The sequence below is a fragment of the Oncorhynchus gorbuscha genome, linkage group LG13, assembly GCF_021184085.1.
Source record: "Oncorhynchus gorbuscha isolate QuinsamMale2020 ecotype Even-year linkage group LG13, OgorEven_v1.0, whole genome shotgun sequence".
Taxonomy (NCBI): domain Eukaryota; kingdom Metazoa; phylum Chordata; class Actinopteri; order Salmoniformes; family Salmonidae; genus Oncorhynchus; species Oncorhynchus gorbuscha.
In genome coordinates this window covers 8,824,833-8,842,859 of record NC_060185.1, presented here as the reverse complement: position 1 = coordinate 8,842,859, position 18,027 = coordinate 8,824,833, and the positions used below count along the sequence as shown (strand labels likewise).

Here is an 18,027-nt window from a genome sequence, read left to right as displayed (position 1 = left end):
TGGGTTTGTGAAGTATCACATAATTTTCTTATTTTCTTTTTAACAGCTTTCATGTGTTGTCAGCTACCCTTGCAATCCATTTCGATCTTTATGATTAGCATAATTGAGTTTACTATAAATTATCGATTTATCATCATATCGCCATTCTCAACTTGTGTGAAACACTTGAACTGCAACCTGACTCCACTGCTCACCCCTGTGGCGTGTTGTTGCAGCAACCAGTCCTGGCCTCTTCTCGGTTTTTCTCGCGGGAATTGTGTTCTGTGTTCCCGAGACTTGTTTCCGTCGGAAACGTTTTGGCCACACCTATTATCAACCAGCGGATAGATGGGTTAGCAACGCAGGCCAATGTTTGCGACTACATAAACACAGTCAGCTAAATAAACACGTATTATTAATTTAAAACGGTATATATTTTTTTGTCGGCATATCAACATATAATTATGGATTCCGTCAACGCTTTCAACTTGGAGGTAAAACATGAAGCTTTCTGTTAGCTAGCTACGCGGCTATTCTGCTAGCTAATCTAGCTAATGTTAGCTAGTTGAATTGTCGATGTATTGGCTAAATATGTCCTAATTTAGCAAACTTTGTGTCATGTTACTAGAATGATCTAGTCCACCAGAAAGGAAAATGTGTTTATTAAATGTAATAGCAAATCAGACGTTAGCTAGCTCAGCTACCCACTTTTCGACCTTCCAATCTACAACTCAAAAATGACTACGCAGCTAACGATAACACTCTAAAAGCTATCATGCAAGATGATGGCGAACTTTGCCCTTTTTGTTGACCTAAGACGATGGAGCATCAACCTCAAAGAGTTTTCTTACTCAACTGGTCTGCTATTAATGTATAACCCATGCCATTAACCGCTGATTGTGTGAACGCTATTGCACGGCCCGTTTTCTGTTTTGTTGAGCTGATAAGGTCGGCTTGTTATTGACAAATACGCCAATGGTGGCTGATTTAGCTAACTAACCTTAGTTGGGTTTGTTGTAGGAAATGCAGAACCACATGGTTATGTCACTAAAAGTTTGGTAATGTTAGTTGCCCAGTTTCTATGTACTAAGTTAGTAATGTCTTCCTGAAAAATATAACGTTACGTGAATATCACAAGTGTTATTGCGTAACTTTCGCAAGCGTTATTCTAGTTAGATAGCTGTCTTTCTCTTGCAGGTGACTAGCCTGTTTTCATTTTTTGTTGTTGTTGCCTAATCCGAAATATGGCAGCGTCTCCTTTCTTCACGTTGTACATGTTCTGTATTAGCACCATGTGTTCAGTGTCGAGGCATCAGTGTTTGTTTCCCTACGTGAACATGACCTGTCTACCCTCAATCCCCCCAATTCTGGTCTTCATGCTTATAAAAACAAATGTGCGTTTGAGATAGATGTGTAGTCTGGATTAGATGACCTCGTTTAGGTGCTAGTTAAAGGTATTCTTCGTTTCCCTCTGTCCAGTTATTCTCCATGATTGACATGAAGCCTCCAATATCACGAGCTAAGATGATGTCAGTCACTAAATCAGCAATAAAGGCTATCAAGGTAAGTTTGGCCAACGTGTGTTTCTCATTGGAAAATTAAATATGTAACAAAAAAAATTATGCCAAAATGTGACCTTGTTTAGATTCACACCATGAAAATGTTTATCCTGTTTCCACTTCTTGTCCCCTTTTCTCAGCTATACAAGCATGTCGTCCAGATTGTGGAGAAGTTCATCAAGAAGGTATGTCATGGAAACACAACCAAGGAACTATAATCCATAGTGGGGTCACTTTGCTTTCAGACAATGCCAGTAGCTTTTGAAAGCATATAACAAAAACAAACTCTTATTGTAATTTTGTAGACCAGTGATAATGTGGAAAGACTAGTGGTAATAACATCTGTTACTTGTTACTCCAGTGTAAGCCAGAACTGAAGGTTCCTGGTCTATACGTGGTGGATTCCATAGTCCGACAGTCCCGTCATCAGTTTGGAGTGGACAAGGACGTCTATGGACCCAGGTTCCAAAAGAACTTCACCCCGACATTCCAGAACCTCTACCTCTGTCCACATGATGACAAGGTGGGTTATTACCGTAGCTGTTTTTTTCTGGTGTTCCACCATGTCGGGGATGCACAGTTTTTGTTCTAGCGATAACACACTAATCAGCGGTTAAGTAGTGGATGATTGTATTCAATTTAATCAGCGCTTAAATAGTGGATGATTGTATTGACTTAATCAGTAGTTTGGTCGGGTGTGGCTCTATTGAGCTGGTACAAAAATTAAGAGTTGAAACTTTACTCTTTCTGATATTCTTAACGGCCAGCTAAAGCAGAACTTAACTGTAAACCTTTCTCATTACGGGTTCTTATTCCACCCCTTTGTCTCCCTTTCCCTCTCTCCCTGCAGAGTAAGATCATCCGTGTTCTCAACCTGTGGCAAAAGAATGCTGTATTTGAGATGGATGTCGTCCAGCCCCTGTTGGACATGGCTGCTGGATCCTTAGCCCCTACTCCCTCCCCCCAGGAGGACCTCCAGCCCCAGGTGCCCAGTGCCTCTATAGCATCAGTCCAGACCCCAGTCTCTAGTGCCTCCATAGCAGCAGCCCTGCCCCAGCTCCCCCCACAGCTCCAGAACCCAGAGGCCCTGGCTGCCGTGGCACAGCTTTTCCAGTCTGGACAGGGACACGAGGTGAGAGCTATATAGAATGAAAGTATGCATCACAATACCAGGTCGGCGATGATGAGTGCACCCATAGAGATCCTAGATGCTGTGTCCTACTTCTATGAGTGTACCCATGAGTTTACCTGTTAAGTTGCCATGGTCCAGTGATTATATTCCAGTTATACTCATTCTAAGTATTTTGTTATAGTTAGAGTATTACACACTACTAGCTCATATACCCCAGAACAACATGACTGTGACAGATATTCACCATTGCTCTTTCTTGACCAATCCAGTTGGCTGTTTGCTGTAAACTATTTAATTCTTCTGGGGGAGTGGGAGTTCTCTACCAGCTCAATAAAGGATAATTGCATAGTATCTTGCTTGTCACCTAGGTAGTAACTGATTGGGCGGATTAAGTGTAATTCCGCTGTATTCCTTTCTTTCTGTCCAGCTTCAGAAGATCCTCCAGAGGTTCCAGCCAGGGCAACAGACTCCCCCTGTGGTTCCAAACACAATGGCTGACCAGAACCACCCACATGTGGTCCAAGGCCAGCATAATACACACCACCCACCGTTGAACACACACCAGACACATCCTACGGAGCAGAAGAACTCACTAGCTAAGGTAATGCTTTTTTTTTTTGTACTTTAGGCATATTTTTGACCAACAAGACAATTTTCAGAGGCCTACTCTTAACAGGACAGCTTTTGATTTCTGATTTATTAGGATCGCAATTAGCGACAGCTAGTCTTACTGGGGTCCAACACATAAAGAAAGAGATTTTTTTTTGTAAGTCACATATGACAGTTATTTCAAGTGCTTTTTACATTTAACTGATGCCACAAAGTGTTATACAGAAACCCAGCCTAAAACCCCAAACCGCAAGCAAAGAAAATGTAGAAACATGGCGGCTAGGAAAAACTCCCTATAAAGGCAGGAAGCCAGGAAGAAACCTAGAGAGGAACCAGGCTGAGAAAGATGGCCAGTACTCTGTCTGTCCCGGGTGGAGATTATAACAGTACGTGGCCATTTAAGACCCAATCGTTCTCCAAGATGTTCAAACATTCATAGATGACCAGCAGGGTCAAATAATAATCGGTGGTTGTTGAGGGTGCCACATATCAGTACCTCACAAGTAAATGTCAGTTGGCTTTTCATAGCGGTCGAGACAGCAGGTGCGCTAGAGAGAGAGTTGAAAACAGCAGGTCCGGGACAAGCTAGCACGTCCGGTGAACATGTCATGGTTCCATATCAGCAAGCAGAACAGTTGAAACAGGAGCAGCAGCACAGCCGGGTGGGGCCGAGTACAGCCGGGTGGGGCCGAGTACAGCCGGGTGGGGCCGAGTGGGGCCGACAGCCGGGTGGGGCCGGGTGCTTAGGTTCTACTGGGGGGGGGGGGGGGGATATGTGTGTGTGTGTATATATATATATATATATATATATATATATATATATATATATATATATATATATATATATATATATTTAAATCGCACAGGATACCAGATATAACAGACTGACCCTAGCCCCCCGGCAGCATAGATAATGGGTTCGGGGACACTATGGCCCCTTTCGACGATACCCCTGGACAGGGCCAACCAGGCAGGGTATAACCCCACCCGCTTTGCTGAAGCACAGCCCCCACACCACTAGAGGGATATCAACAGACAGATATCAACTTACTACCCGAGACACGGCTGAGTATACCCCACAAAGATCTCCACCCTTACAAGCCCGTGCAGGACCAGACGGGAGATCCTGTCAGCGATTCCACCCATTCAAGTTACGCAGGGACGGCATGGCAGAGCACCAGTAAGCCGGTGACTCAGCCCCTGTAATAGGATCAAAGGCAGAGAGTCCCAGTGGAGAGAGGGGAGCCGGCCAGGCAGAGACGGCAACGGCGGTTCTTCGCTCCAGTGCCTTGCCGTTCACCTTCACACCCCCTGGGCCAGACTGCACTCAATCATTGGACCTACTGAAGAGATGAGTCTTCAGTAAAGACCTAAGGTTAAGATGGAGTCTGTGTCTCTCACATGGATAGGCAGACCATTCCATAAAAATATAGCACTAAAGGAGAATGCCCTGCTTCTAGCTGTTTGCTTAGAAATTCCAGGGACAGTAAGCAGGCCTGCGTCTTGTGACCGTAGCGTACGTGTAGGTATGTACGGCAGGACCAAATCAGAGAGGTAGGTAGGAGCAAGCCCATGTAATGCTTTGTAGGTTAGCAGTAAACCTTGAAATCAGCCCTTGCCTTAACAAGAAGCCAGTGTAGGGAGGCTAGCACTAGTCAACATTCTAGCAGCCGTGTTTAGCACTAACTGCTTTAGCCGGAGAGTAGAACATTGCAGTAGTCTAATCTAGAAGTGACAACAGCATGGATTTGTTTTTCTGCATAATTTCTTTGACAAAAAGTTTCCGATTTTTGCAGTTGTTATGAAGATGGAAAAAATTATGTCCAGGCTGTGTTTGTCAAAAGAGAGCGATCAGGGTCCAGATTAACGCGGAGGTCCTTCAGTTTTATTTGAGACGACTGTACAACCATCAAGATTCATTGTCATATCATACAGTAGATCTCTTTGTTTCTTGTTAACCTAGATCAAACTGTTTGGTCTGATTTGTTTTTATTTATTTATTTTTTAAGTAAAACATTTGCGTCACTTCACTTCCATATGTCTGAAACACAGGCTTCCAGGGGGGACAATTTTGGGGCTTCGCCGTGTTTCATTGAAATGTACAGCTGTGTGTCGTCCTCATAGCAGTGAAAATTAAGTGTTTCCCGAATGACATCATTAAGAGGTAGAATATATAGTGAAAACAATAGTGGTCCGTAAACGGAACCTTGAGGAACACCAAAACTTAAAAATGTATTTGTCAGAGGACAAATCATCCACAGAGACTAACTGATACCTTTCCGACAGATTAGATATAATCCAGGCCAGAAGTTGTCCATGTAGACCAATTAGGATTTCCAATCTCTCCAAAGTAATGTGGTGATCGATGGTGTCAGAATCAGCACTAAGGTCTAGGAGGACAGATGCAGAGGCTTGGTCTGACGCCATGAAAAGGTTATTTGTCACTTCAACTAGTGCAGTCTCAGTGCTATGATGGGGTCTATAACCAGACTGGAGCTTTTCCTATGCATTATTTGTCTATAGGGAGACAGTGAGTTGCTGTACAACACCTTTTTCCCCCCAAAACTGAGAGGAATGGGATATTTTATATATATATATATATATATGTTTCATGGTCAAGGTTTGGCTTTTTCAAGAGGGGCTTTATTACTGCCACTTCTTTAGTGAGTTTGTTACACATCTGGAGGATATGAATGTTTTTTATGTTCAACAAAGTAGGACCAAGTACAGGAAGTAACCGTTTCAGTAGTTGCAGTAGTTGGAGTAGGGTCCCGTATGCAGCTTGACGGTTTAGAGGCCATGAATGTGTCGGGATACAGAATAAATAAAAAAGCTTGTCTCCATTGATCCTAGGTCCTGGTAGTTCTGTGTAGACTCAGGACAACTGAGGTTTGGAGAAATACTCCTCATAGAGGAGTCCGTCACTTCTAATCATCGTTGTCTTTTCGTTGAAGAAGTCGACGAATTCATCACTGCTGAAGTGAAAGCCATCCTTTCTTGGGGAATACTGCTTTTTTTAGTTATCTTTGCGACAGTATCAACAATACATTTTCTTCTTTTCCTCCATTAGGTTTGGAAAAATAGGATGATGGTCGCAGCAGTGAGGGATTTCCAGTTAGATGGAACTCTATTTCCGTTCCAGTTTTCTGGAAGCTTGCTTCAGGACTCTGGTATTTTCTCTATACCAGGGAGCAAGTTTCTTAAGACAAATGTTTTTGTTTTTAAGGGTGCGATTGCATTTTGGGGTATTGCGCAAGTTAAATTGAGTTCTTCAGTTAGGTGGTTAACTGATTTTTGTACTCCGACGACCTTGGGGTAGGCAGAGGGAGTCTGGAAGGGCATCTAGGAATTTTTGTGTTGTCCGAGAATTTATACAATAGCTTTTGATGATCCTTGGTTGGGGATTGCGATTGCAAACATAATAAAATGTTGGTCCTATTAGTCTATGATTATGAAGAAAAACATTACGATCCACAATATTTATTCCACGGGACAAAACTAGATACAGTGTGGCTGTGAGTAGTTCCGGAGACATGTTGGACAAAACCCACTGAGTTGATGATGGCTCTGAAAGACTTTTGGAGTGGGTCTGTGGGCTTCTCCATGTGAACATTGATGTCACCAAAAATTATATTATCTGCCGTGACTACAAGATCAGACAGGCATTCTGGGAACTCTGTGCCCTGGAGGCCTGTAAATGGCCCTGGAGGCCTGTGAATGGCCCAGGAGGCCTGTGAATGGCCCAGGAGGCCTGTGAATGGCCCAGGAGGCCTGTAAACAGTAGCAATAAAACATGATTAAGTAGGCTGCATATATTTCATGACTAGAAGTTCAAAAGAGGCCGAGAATCTTTTTTTGTCAATTTAAATTTGTTGTGAATATTAGCAACACCTCCACCTGTGTGGGATGCGTGGGGGATATGGTCACTACTGTAATCAGGAGGAGTGGCCCTCAGAGGTTCCAACCCCCCCCCATCCCTATGGTTCCCAATACCATGGTTACAATTTGCGTACATTTAAAACATTAACGTGTCGTGTTTGTGAATCTCAGTTCCACATGTCAGTACATACACACAACAGATAGATCGTGTGGTGGCGAGGCGTTGAGTCGTGGTTTTCTTAAAGCCTCCTGGAGAGGGATGGTCAGTCACAGATATTAAGTCTCGTGTGATTTATTATAGATGTCGAAGTAAATCATTGCACTCTGTCAAGGCTGTGTTGCTAAATTATGCTCTCATTGCTATGGATGTGGATCTAAATTATGCGGCTCTTATTATTATGCGTGTGGAGCTAAATTATACTGTGCTCATTGTTATGGATGTGGATCTTCAGAAACTCCTGGACCGTTTTGATTATGACGACGAACCAGAAGAAGTGAAGAGAGAGGAGAATCCCCTTGTTCCAGGGAACCAGTACGACGGCCATTTTCCTGGTCCGATGCAGCCCAACATGGAGCAACAGTTTCAGGGCCAGCCTGGGAGACAGCAGACACCTGGTGGAGGATACCCTGGTCTGAACAAGGGCTACAGCCAGAGCCAGCACACTGACCAGGGAAACTCCAGAGAAAGAGAAGATCCGTCTGGGAGGAGGGAGGGGAGGCAGCGGGGTCACGGCAGGAGGTCACGCTCCAGGTCTGGCTCTCGGTAAGAAGCTGGGCCTATTGTTGATATGAGTTGGTTATGTTTAGGAGACCTCTAATGGAATCCTGTCTTTTCCCACCTTTTAGTCTCCCTATTGCTGTGTTAGCTTGGCTTTTAGTCCCCCTATTGCTGTGTTAGTTTGGCTTTTAGTCTCCCTATTGCTGTGTTAGCTTGGCTTTTAGTCTCCCTATTGCTGTGTTAGCTTGGCTTTTAGTCTCCCTATTGCTGTGTTAGCTTGGCTTTTAGTCCCCCTATTGCTGTGTTAGCTTGGAATTTAGTCCCTCGTATTGCTGTGTTAGCTTGGAATTTAGTCTGTCGTATTGCTGTGTTAGCTTGGAATGTAGTCTGTCGTATTGCTGTGTTAGCTTGGCTTTTAATCCCCGTATTGCTGTGTTAGCTTGGCTTTTAGTCCCCGTATTGCTGTGTTAGCTAGGAATTTAGTCTGTTGTATTGCTGTGTTAGCTTGGCTTTTAGTCCCCTTATTGCTGTGTTAGCTTGGCTTTTAGTCCCCGTATTGCTGTGTTAGTTTGGCTTTAGTCCCCGTATTGCTGTGTTAGCTTGGCTTTTAGTCCCCCTATTGCTGTGTTAGCTTGGCTTTTAGTCTCCCTATTGCTGTGTTAGCTTGGCTTTTAGTCCCCCTATTGCTGTGTTAGCTTGGCTTTTAGTCCCCCTATTTCTGTGTTAGCTTGGCTTTTAGTCCCCCTATTGCTGTGTTAGCTTGGCTTTTAGTCCCCCTATTGCTGTGTTAGCTTGGCTTTTAGTCCCCCTATTGCTGTGTTAGCTTGGCTTTTAGTCCCCCTATTGCTGTGTTAGCTTGGCTATTGCTGTGTTAGCTTGGCTTTTAGTCCCCTATTGCTGTGTTAGCTTGGCTTTTAGTCCCCCTATTGCTGTGTTAGCTTGGCTTTTAGTCCCCCTATTGCTGTGTTAGCTTGGCTTTTAGTCCCCTTATTGCTGTGTTAGCTTGGCTTTTAGTCCCCCTATTGCTGTGTTAGCTTGGCTTTTAGTCCCCCTATTGCTGTGTTAGCTTGGCTTTTAGTCCCCCTATTGCTGTGTTAGCTTGGCTTTTAGTCCCCCTATTGCTGTGTTAGCTTGGCTTTTAGTCCCCCTATTGCTGTGTTAGCTTGGCTTTTAGTCCCCCTATTGCTGTGTTAGCTTGGCTTTTAGTCCCCCTATTGCTGTGTTAGCTTGGCTTTTAGTCCCCCTATTGCTGTGTTAGCTTGGCTTTTAGTCCCCCTATTGCTGTGTTAGCTTGGCTTTTAGTCCCCCTATTGCTTTTAGCTTGGCTTTTAGTCCCCCTATTGCTGTGTTAGCTTGGCTTTTAGTCCCCCTATTGCTGTGTTAGCTTGGATTTTAGTCCCCCTATTGCTGTGTTAGCTTGGCTTTTAGTCCCCCTATTACTGTTAGCTTGGCTTTTAGTCCCCCTATTGCTGTTTTAGCTTGGCTTTTAGTCTGCCTTTTTGCTGTGTTGGCCTGGCTTTTAGTCCCCCTATTGCTGTGTTAGCTTGGCTTTTAGTCCCCCTATTGCTGTGTTAGCTTGGCTTTTAGTCCCCCTATTGCTGTGTTAGCTTGGCTTTTAGTCCCCCTATTGCTGTGTTTAATTTGATTGTTTTACTTAAGTGCTTTAGTTCTCCTGTTCCTGGAGAGATACCCTCCTCTAGGTTTTAACTCCAACCCTGTTCCTGGAGAGACACCCTCCTGTAGGTTTTTACTCCACCCCTGTTCCTGGAGAGATACCCTCCTGTAGGTTTATACTCCAACCCCAGTTGTAACTAACCTGATTAATCTTATCAACCATTTAATGATTAGAATCAGGTGTGCTTGATTAGGGTTAAAGTGAAAACCTACAAGGACTGTAGCTCTTCAGGAACAGGGTTGGAGTTAAAACCTACAGGAGGGTATCTCATTTACATTACATTTAAGTCATTTAGCAGACGCTCTTATCCAGAGCGACATACAAATTGGTGCATTCACCTTATGACATCCAGTGGAACAGTCACTTTACAATAGTGCATCTAAATCTTAAAGGGGGGGGGGAGAAGGATTACTTATCCTATCCTAGTTATTCCTTAAAGAGGTGGGGTTTCAGGTGTCTCCGGAAGGTGGTGATTGACTCCGCTGTCCTGGCGCCGTGAGGGAGTTTGTTCCACCATTGGGGCCAGAGCAGCGAACAGTTTTGACTGGGCTGAGCGGGAACTGTATCTCTTCAGGAACAGGGTTGGAGAGCCCTGATTTAGTACGTTGTGATTTTAAAAGCATTTTAAATAAGGTTTGATTTCTCCAGTTCTCCCAGGAGAAAGAGGTCCCCCGGTTCTCCCTCCCGGAAACCCCGACACTCTTCCCAGCGCTCCGGGTCCCGCTCCAGGGAGAGTCGCTGGAACTCCCCTCGCTCCCGCTCGCAGGAGAGGAAGGAGAGAGAGAAGGACAAAGACCGTAGACAGAAAGGTCTGCCCAGCATCAAGAGCCAGACACTCAGTGGTACGTACTGTCAGATAAAACAAGGACTGCGTCCCAAGATGGCTCCCCTATATTCGACAAGGGCCCCGTATTGAATGTTTCCCTCGTTGTTGTCTAGTTTGCACCACGACTCTGTGGGTGGGCCAGCTGGACAAGAAGACTTCTCAGCAGGACGTCATGTGTTTACTAGAGGAGTTTGGGCAGATAGAATCCATCAATGTGAGTATGAAGCGAACACTGATCTTACTCAGGCAAACCATTTCCTTTGACTGTGCACTCCTTTTCACTGGAGCCACATAAGAAATAGTCTAATAAGAGAGTGCTCTATATAGGACACGGGGGGGGGGGGGGGGGGGTTGACCCTGAAAAATACACTAGGCTGTTTGTGAAAGGGAACAATTTAGGAGCGAACGCCAACCTTCTCCTTCCCGCTCCCCTCCAGATGATACCTCCTCGTGGATGTGCCTACATAGTGATGGTCCACAGGCAGGATGCCTACAGAGCTCTACACAAACTCGGCAGAGGATCCTTCAAGGTCAACCAGAAGGCTATCAAGGTACTTGTTGATTTAAAAAAAAAAGTTAAATCAACTCTTTATTATGTGGTAAAAATTATTCTAATCAGAGACTTTTAGACTTCCTGAAAACAGTCAAACTTTATTATTTAATTACTGCGGACAGGGAGCTTGTCAACGACACCGCCCATAGGTTATTTGTTGAGAACCCAAACAGCAGGAATTAAGCCACACCCCGTTTATAGCCAAGTCCATCCTCCTGGCTGTTGATGACAAATCACAGACGAGAGAATTTATACCAAGGTACATTTTGCTTCTCATGAAACAGACATCAAGATTTACATGGCGCCATATCTCTCTAGTTTATTTACTGCTTGCTTGTGTAGGAATAATAATGCAACATAGACACTTGGTCCTTTCCTTAAATAAACTGGAGATTGTGTCTCCCTGCTACTGACAGACGGGGACACAGACACTAATCATGGAATGGAATGTTGTCTAGTCACCAAGCCATCGTAAATCTACTGTCAACGTTAAAATCTGAGGCTTCTCTCTCTTCACACAGACACATGAGTTCTAAACAATATTCTGTTGCATTCTAAGAAAAACACTCAGTGTAAGTACTAATATAGGATTACATTCTAATATTTTGGGGCACCATGCTAGCCTCGTGGCTAGAGGGGGGCGGCAGGCAGGCTGGCCTAGTGGCTAGAGGGGGGCGGCAGGCAGGCTGGCCTAGTGGCTAGAGGGGGGCGGCAGGCAGGCTGGCCTAGTGGCTAGAGGGGGGCGGCAGGCAGGCTGGCCTAGTGGCTAGAGGGGGGCGGCAGGCAGGCTGGCCTAGTGGCTAGAGGGGGGCGGCAGGCAGGCTGGCCTAGTGGCTAGAGGGGGGCAGCAGGCAGGAAGTTAAAACTTGGTCGCAAATGGGTCTTCCAAATGGACAATGACCCCAAGCATACTTCCAAAGATGTGGCAAATTGGCTTAAGGACAACAAAGTCGAGGTATTGGAGTGGCCATCACAAAGCCCTGACCTCAATCCTGCAGAAAATGTGTGGGCAGAAGTGAAAAAGTGTGTGCGAGCAAGGAGGCCTACAAACCTGACTCAGTTACACCAGCCCTGTTAGGAGAAATGGGCCAAAATTCACCCAACTTATTGTGGGAAGCTTGTGGAAGTTGAAATGTTTGACCCAAGTTAACCAATTTCCATGTTTTCCGTTGTCTGTACCTTGTGAGGTGTGGAAACACTGTTGCTTTTATGGATTTTGTCTTGTTGCTTTTTGTCCTATGTTGCTCTGCGTGTGCTCATTGCTCATTGATTGTCTGTATTGTAATTGTTTTTAATAATCTGCCCAGGGACTGATTTTGAAAATTAGCCAGTTGGCTAAAACTGGCACGTTTACTGAAACGTTGATTAATGTGCACTGTCCCTAACTCAAAGGCAATGCTACCAAATACTAATTGAGTGTATGTAAACTTCTGACCCACTGGGAATGTGTTGAAAGAATAGCTGAAATAAATCACTCTACTATTATTCTGAAATTTCACATTCTTAAAATAAAGTGGTGATCCTAACTGACCTAAGACAGGACATTAAATGTCAGGAATTGTGAAAAACTGAGTTTAAATATATTTGGCCAAGGTGTATGTAAACTTCCGTCTTCAACTGTGTTTGTGTATATATATATATATACACAGCTCAAAAAAATAAAGGGAACACTAAAATAACACATCCTAGACCTGAATGAATTAAATATTCTTATTAAATACTTTTTTCTTTACATAGTTGAATGTGCTGACAACAAAATCACACAAATTATCAATGGAAATCAAATTTATCAACCCATGGAGGTCTGGATTTGGAGTCACACTCAAAATTAAAGTGGAAAACCACACTACAGGCTGATCCAACTTTGATGTAATGTCCTTAAAACAAGTCAAAATGAGGCTCAGTAGTGTGTGGCCTCCACATGCCTGTATGACCTCCCTACGACGCCTGGGCATGCTGAGGTGGCGGATGGTCTCCTGAGGGATCTCCTCCCAGACCTGGACTAAAGCATCCGCCAATTCCTGGACAGTCTGTGGTGTGGCGTTGGTGGATGGAGCGAGACATGATGTCCCAGATGTGCTCAATTGGATTCAGGTCTGGGGAACGGGCGGGCCAGTCCATAGCATCAATGCCTTCCTCTTGCAGGAACTGCTGACACACTCCAGCCACATGAGGTCTAGCTTTGTCTTGCATTAGGAGGAACCCAGGGCCAACCGCACCAGCATATGGTCTCACAAGGGGTATGAGGATCTCATCTCGGTACCTAATGGCAGTCAGGCTACCTCTGGCGAGCACATGGAGGGCTGTGCGGCCCCCCCAAAGAAATGCCACCCCACACCATGACCGACCCACCGCCAAACCGGTCATGCTGGAGGATGTTGCAGGCAGCAGAACGTTCTCCACGGCGTCTCCAGACTGTCACGTCTGTCACATGTTCTCAGTGTGAACCTGCTTTCATCTGTGAAGAGCACAGTGCGCCAGTGGCGAATTTGCCAATCTTGGTGTTCTCTGGCAAATGCCTAACGTCCTGCACGGTGTTGGGCTGTAAGCACAACCCCCACCTGTGGACGCCGGGCCCTCATACCACCCTCATGGAGTCTGTTTCTGACCGTTTGAGCAGACACATGCACATTTGTGGTCTGCTGGAGGTCATTTAGCAGGGCTCTGGCAGTGCTCCTCCTTGCACAAAGGCTGAGGTAGCGGTCCTGCTGCTGGGTTGTTGCCCTCCTACGGCCTCCTCCACGTCTCCTAATGTACTGGCCTGTCTCCTGGTAGCGCCTCCATGCTCAGGTAACTACGCTTTACAGACACAGCAACCCTTCTTGCCACAACTCTCATTGATGTTCCATCCTGGATGAGCTGCACTACCTGAGCCACTTGTGTGAGTTGTAGACTCCGTCTCATGCTACCACTAGAGTGAAAGCACCGCCAGCATTCAAAAGTGACCAAAACATCAGCCAGGAATCATATGAACTGAGAAGTGGTCTGTGGTCCCCACCTGCAGAACCACTCCTTTATTGGGTGTGTCTTGCTAATTGCCTATAATTTCCACCTGTTGTCTATTCCATTTGCACAACAGCATGTGAAATTTATTCTCAATCAGTGTTGCTTCCTAAGTGGACAGTTTGATGTCACAGAAGTGTGATTGACTTGGAGTTACATTGTGTTGTTTAAGTGTTCCCTTTATTATTTTGAGCTGTGTGTGTGAATTTACCAAAAGATATCTGATTTTATATGTCCTTACAACTGTAGACTGACAGATCAAAATCGCTAACAATGAACACACCTTTTTGAGATTGCACAAAGGTAAAAAATAATAATAATAATTTCCCTCCAAACAATCAATGTAAATCTGATATTGTCAAGTTAAAAATATAATTATTTGTGTATGTAAGGTCGTTCATTATAAGAATCTTGATCAGCCTGTTTTCCCAGGACAGTGTTCTTTTCATTCTGGCCAGTTAACACAGACCCAGTGTTGAATGTCAAGGGCGTGCTAATTTCAAAAATATATATATTCATTATTAGTGTGTTTCTGTATGGAGTTCAGGTACATTAGGGGACACAGGTCAGGTCATTATCGGTGTGAAAAACATTGGTAAGACCAACTCGTGCTGGCGCCATCAACTGAAAATATATATATTTTGTTTAGTGTATAACTTTAAATATATTGTGTTTGGTCTCTATAGAGCCCTGTTTGTTTAGTGTCTAACCTAAATATATATTGTGTTTATGTAGATTGCGCAGGGTTTGAACACGGTTATAGAGACTCGTGTTTGCATAAATACCAGAATTTTGACTGATACCAGGTTTAGTATCACAATGCGCAAAACGATACCACAGCAACAAAAATAAAGCATTATCTAAAGCCACTGGGCTTTACATGGAATAATATGTTGATAATTGATAGTATGACTAAAACAACAAATTCTTTCAAAATGAAATGCCCTATTAAATTACAGAATAATCAGAGCACAATGTGGTCAAAAGTATGTGGACATCTGCTCATTGAGCATCTCATTACAATGTCCTCGGTATTAATATGGAGTCCCTCCCCTTTGCTGCTATAACAGCCTCCACTCTTCTGGGAAGGCTTTCCACTAGATGTTGGAACATTGCTGCTGTAACGGCCTCCACTCTTCTGGAAAGGCTTTCCACTAGATGTTGGAACATTGCTGCTGTAACGGCCTCCACTCTTCTGGGAAGGCTTTCCACTAGATGTTGGAACATTGCTGCTGTAACGGCCTCCACTCTTCTGGGAAGGCTTTCCACTAGATGTAGGAACATTGCTGCTATAACTGCCTCCACTCTTCTGGGAAGGCTTTCACTAGATGCTGGAACATTGCTGCTATAACAGCCTCCACTCTTCTGGGAAGGCTTTCCACTAGATGTTGGAACATTGCTGCTATAACAGCCTCCACTCTTCTGGGAAGGCTTTCCACTAGATGCTGGATGATTGCACTGGGGACTTGCTTCCATTCAGCCACGAGCATTAGTGAGGTCGGGCGTTCCAATTCACCCCAAAGGTGTTTGATTTGGTTGAGGTCAGGGCTCTGCGCAGGCCAGTCAAGTTCTTTCACCCCGATCTCGACAAAGCTCTTCTGTCTGTATGACCTCGCTTTGTGCACGGGGGCATTGTCATGCTGAAGCAGGAAAAGGCAAAAACTGTTGCTACAAAGATGGAAGCACAGAATCATCTAGAATGTTGTTCTATGCTGTATCTCTAAGATTTCCCCTCACTGGAACTAAGGGGCCCGAACCATGAAAAACAGCCCCAGACCATTATTCCTCCTCCACCAAACTTTACGGTTGGCACTATGTATCGGGGCAGGTAGTGTTCTCCTGGCATCTTCCAAACCCAGATTTGTCTGTCGGACTGCCAGATGGAGAACGCGTTTCCACTGCTCCAGAGTCCAATGGTGGCAAGCTTTACACCACTCCAGCCGATGCTTGGTATTGCACATGGTGATGTTAGGCTTGTGTGCTGCTGCTCGGCCATGTAAACCTGTTTCATGAAGCTCCCGACTAACAGTTGATTTGCTGACGTTGCTTGCAGATGCCGTTTGGAACTCTAGTGAGTGTTGCAACCGGTGACAGACAATTTTTTCCATGCTTCTGCACTCTGTGGCCCTGTTCTATGAGCTTGTGTGGCCTGCCACTTTGCAGCTTAGCCGTTGTTGCTCCTAGACGTTTCCACTTCGCAATAACAGCACTTACAGTCAACCGGGGTAACTCTAGCAGGGCAGAAATTTGACTAACTGACTTGTTGGAAAGGTGGCATCCTATGACAGTGCCACGTTGAAACTCACTGGGCTCTTCAGTACGGGCCAATGTCAATTGAGTTTGCATGGCTGTGTGCTCGATTTTATACACCTGTCAGCAACGGGTGTGGCTGAAAAAGTAGAATCCACTCATTTGAAGGGATGTCCAAATACTTTTGGCCATGTAGTGTATCTGTGTTCATTTGCTATACTTTGGACAAAATATTGGGTCAGATGACATTCATTAGATACATGATTCATTATACATTACAGCTAAATACTTTAATGTATTAAATTAATACTTTACTTCCAAAATGACACAAACACTTTGAAGCTTGTTTCTGAAGCTTCTATATTGCAATAGTCTACACACCATAGAAATAAAAATGGATTTTACACAACATACTGCGATTCCCAGAGTACACGTCACCTCCCATGATGCAGTGCTCCACCCAGACGGCTGGCTGGCTACCGTTAGCAAGCCCAGTCTAACGCGAAGTAGTGTTAATATTGTCATATCTTAAATTGAGTTCATTTCACATTTACTTTTGGGTTGTAATCATATTATAATGCTCACATGAATATCATGCTAAATATATGTTCATGTTATTGTCACTCAAATTATTAAATTTATTGGGGGTGAACTAAATCCTCCCATGCGCTATTTTTACACCTTTTGCTTAGTAGTTTCGGTAGGCTGATCCTCATCTACTCTGTAAGTAAAGTATTCCCATACTTTGCTTCTGGAGCCAGCTGTCAACAAGCTGCGGGTGTGGAGTTATGACGTTTTCCTTCTCAAATGTGGCTCACGCTGTGTCATCTACATGCACAAGTAGCCTGGCTAGCTTACTACTGCCCCCTTGAGAAAACAAGTAGCCTGGCTAGCTTACTACTGCCCCCTGCCTAGCTTACTACTTCCCCCGAGAGAAGACAAGTAGCCTGGCTAGCATACTACTGCCCCCTAGAGAAGACAAGTAGCCTGGCTAGCATACTACTGCCCCCTAGAGAAGACAAGTAGCCTGGCTAGCATACTACTGCCCCCTAGAGAAGACAAGTAGCCTGGCTAGCATACTACTGCCCCCTAGAGAAGACAAGTAGCCTGGCTAGCTTACTACTGCCCCCTAGAGAAGACAAGTAGCCTGGCTAGCATACTACCGCCCCCTGGCTAGCATACTACCGCCCCCTGGCTAGCTTACTACCGCCCCCTGGCTAGCTTACTACTGCCTCCTGGCTAGCTTACTACTGCCCCCTAGAGAAGACAAGTAGCCTGGCTAGCATACTACTGCCCCCTAGAGAAGACAAGTAGCCTGGCTAGCTTACTACTGCCCCCTAGAGAAGACAAGTAGCCTGGCTAGCATACTACTGCCCCCTGGCTAGCTTACTACTGCCCCCTAGAGAAGACAAGTAGCCTGGCTAGCTTACTACTGCCTCCTGGCTAGCTTACTACTGCCCCCGAGAGAAGACAAGTAGCCTGGCTAGCTTACTACTGCCCCCTAGAGAAGACAAGTAGCCTGGCTAGCATACTACTGCCCCCTGGCTAGCTTACTACTGCCCCCTAGAGAAGACAAGTAGCCTGGCTAGCTTACTACTGCCTCCTGGCTAGCTTACTACTGCCTCCTGGCTAGCTTACTACTGCCCCCTAGAGAAGACAAGTAGCCTGGCTAGCTTACAACTGCCCCCCACTAGAGAAGACAAGTAGCCTGGCTAGCTTACTACTGCCCCCTAGAGAAGACAAGTAGCCTGGCTAGCTTACTACTGCCTCCTGGCTAGCTTACTACTGCCTCTTGGCTAGCTTACTACTGCTCCCTAGAGAAGACAAGTAGCCTGGCTAGCTTA

At 45.0% G+C, this 18,027-nt stretch overlaps 1 protein-coding gene across 1 annotated transcript in view; it reads left to right on the top strand.

Annotated features, from left to right (window-relative positions):
- Positions 1-287: 287 nt before the first annotated feature.
- Positions 288-18,027, top strand: part of LOC123992480 (SR-related and CTD-associated factor 4-like) — a 48,506-nt gene continuing 30,766 nt past the window's right edge. Inside the window, exons 1-10 of the mRNA XM_046293646.1 lie at positions 288-473; positions 1,459-1,542; positions 1,679-1,723; positions 1,900-2,061; positions 2,389-2,670; positions 3,098-3,271; positions 7,611-7,921; positions 10,200-10,393; positions 10,491-10,591; positions 10,815-10,928. Of these exons, the coding sequence (XP_046149602.1) occupies positions 444-473; positions 1,459-1,542; positions 1,679-1,723; positions 1,900-2,061; positions 2,389-2,670; positions 3,098-3,271; positions 7,611-7,921; positions 10,200-10,393; positions 10,491-10,591; positions 10,815-10,928 (1,497 nt within the window). The 5' untranslated portion in view covers positions 288-443. The remainder of the gene's footprint in view (positions 474-1,458; positions 1,543-1,678; positions 1,724-1,899; positions 2,062-2,388; positions 2,671-3,097; positions 3,272-7,610; positions 7,922-10,199; positions 10,394-10,490; positions 10,592-10,814; positions 10,929-18,027) is intronic.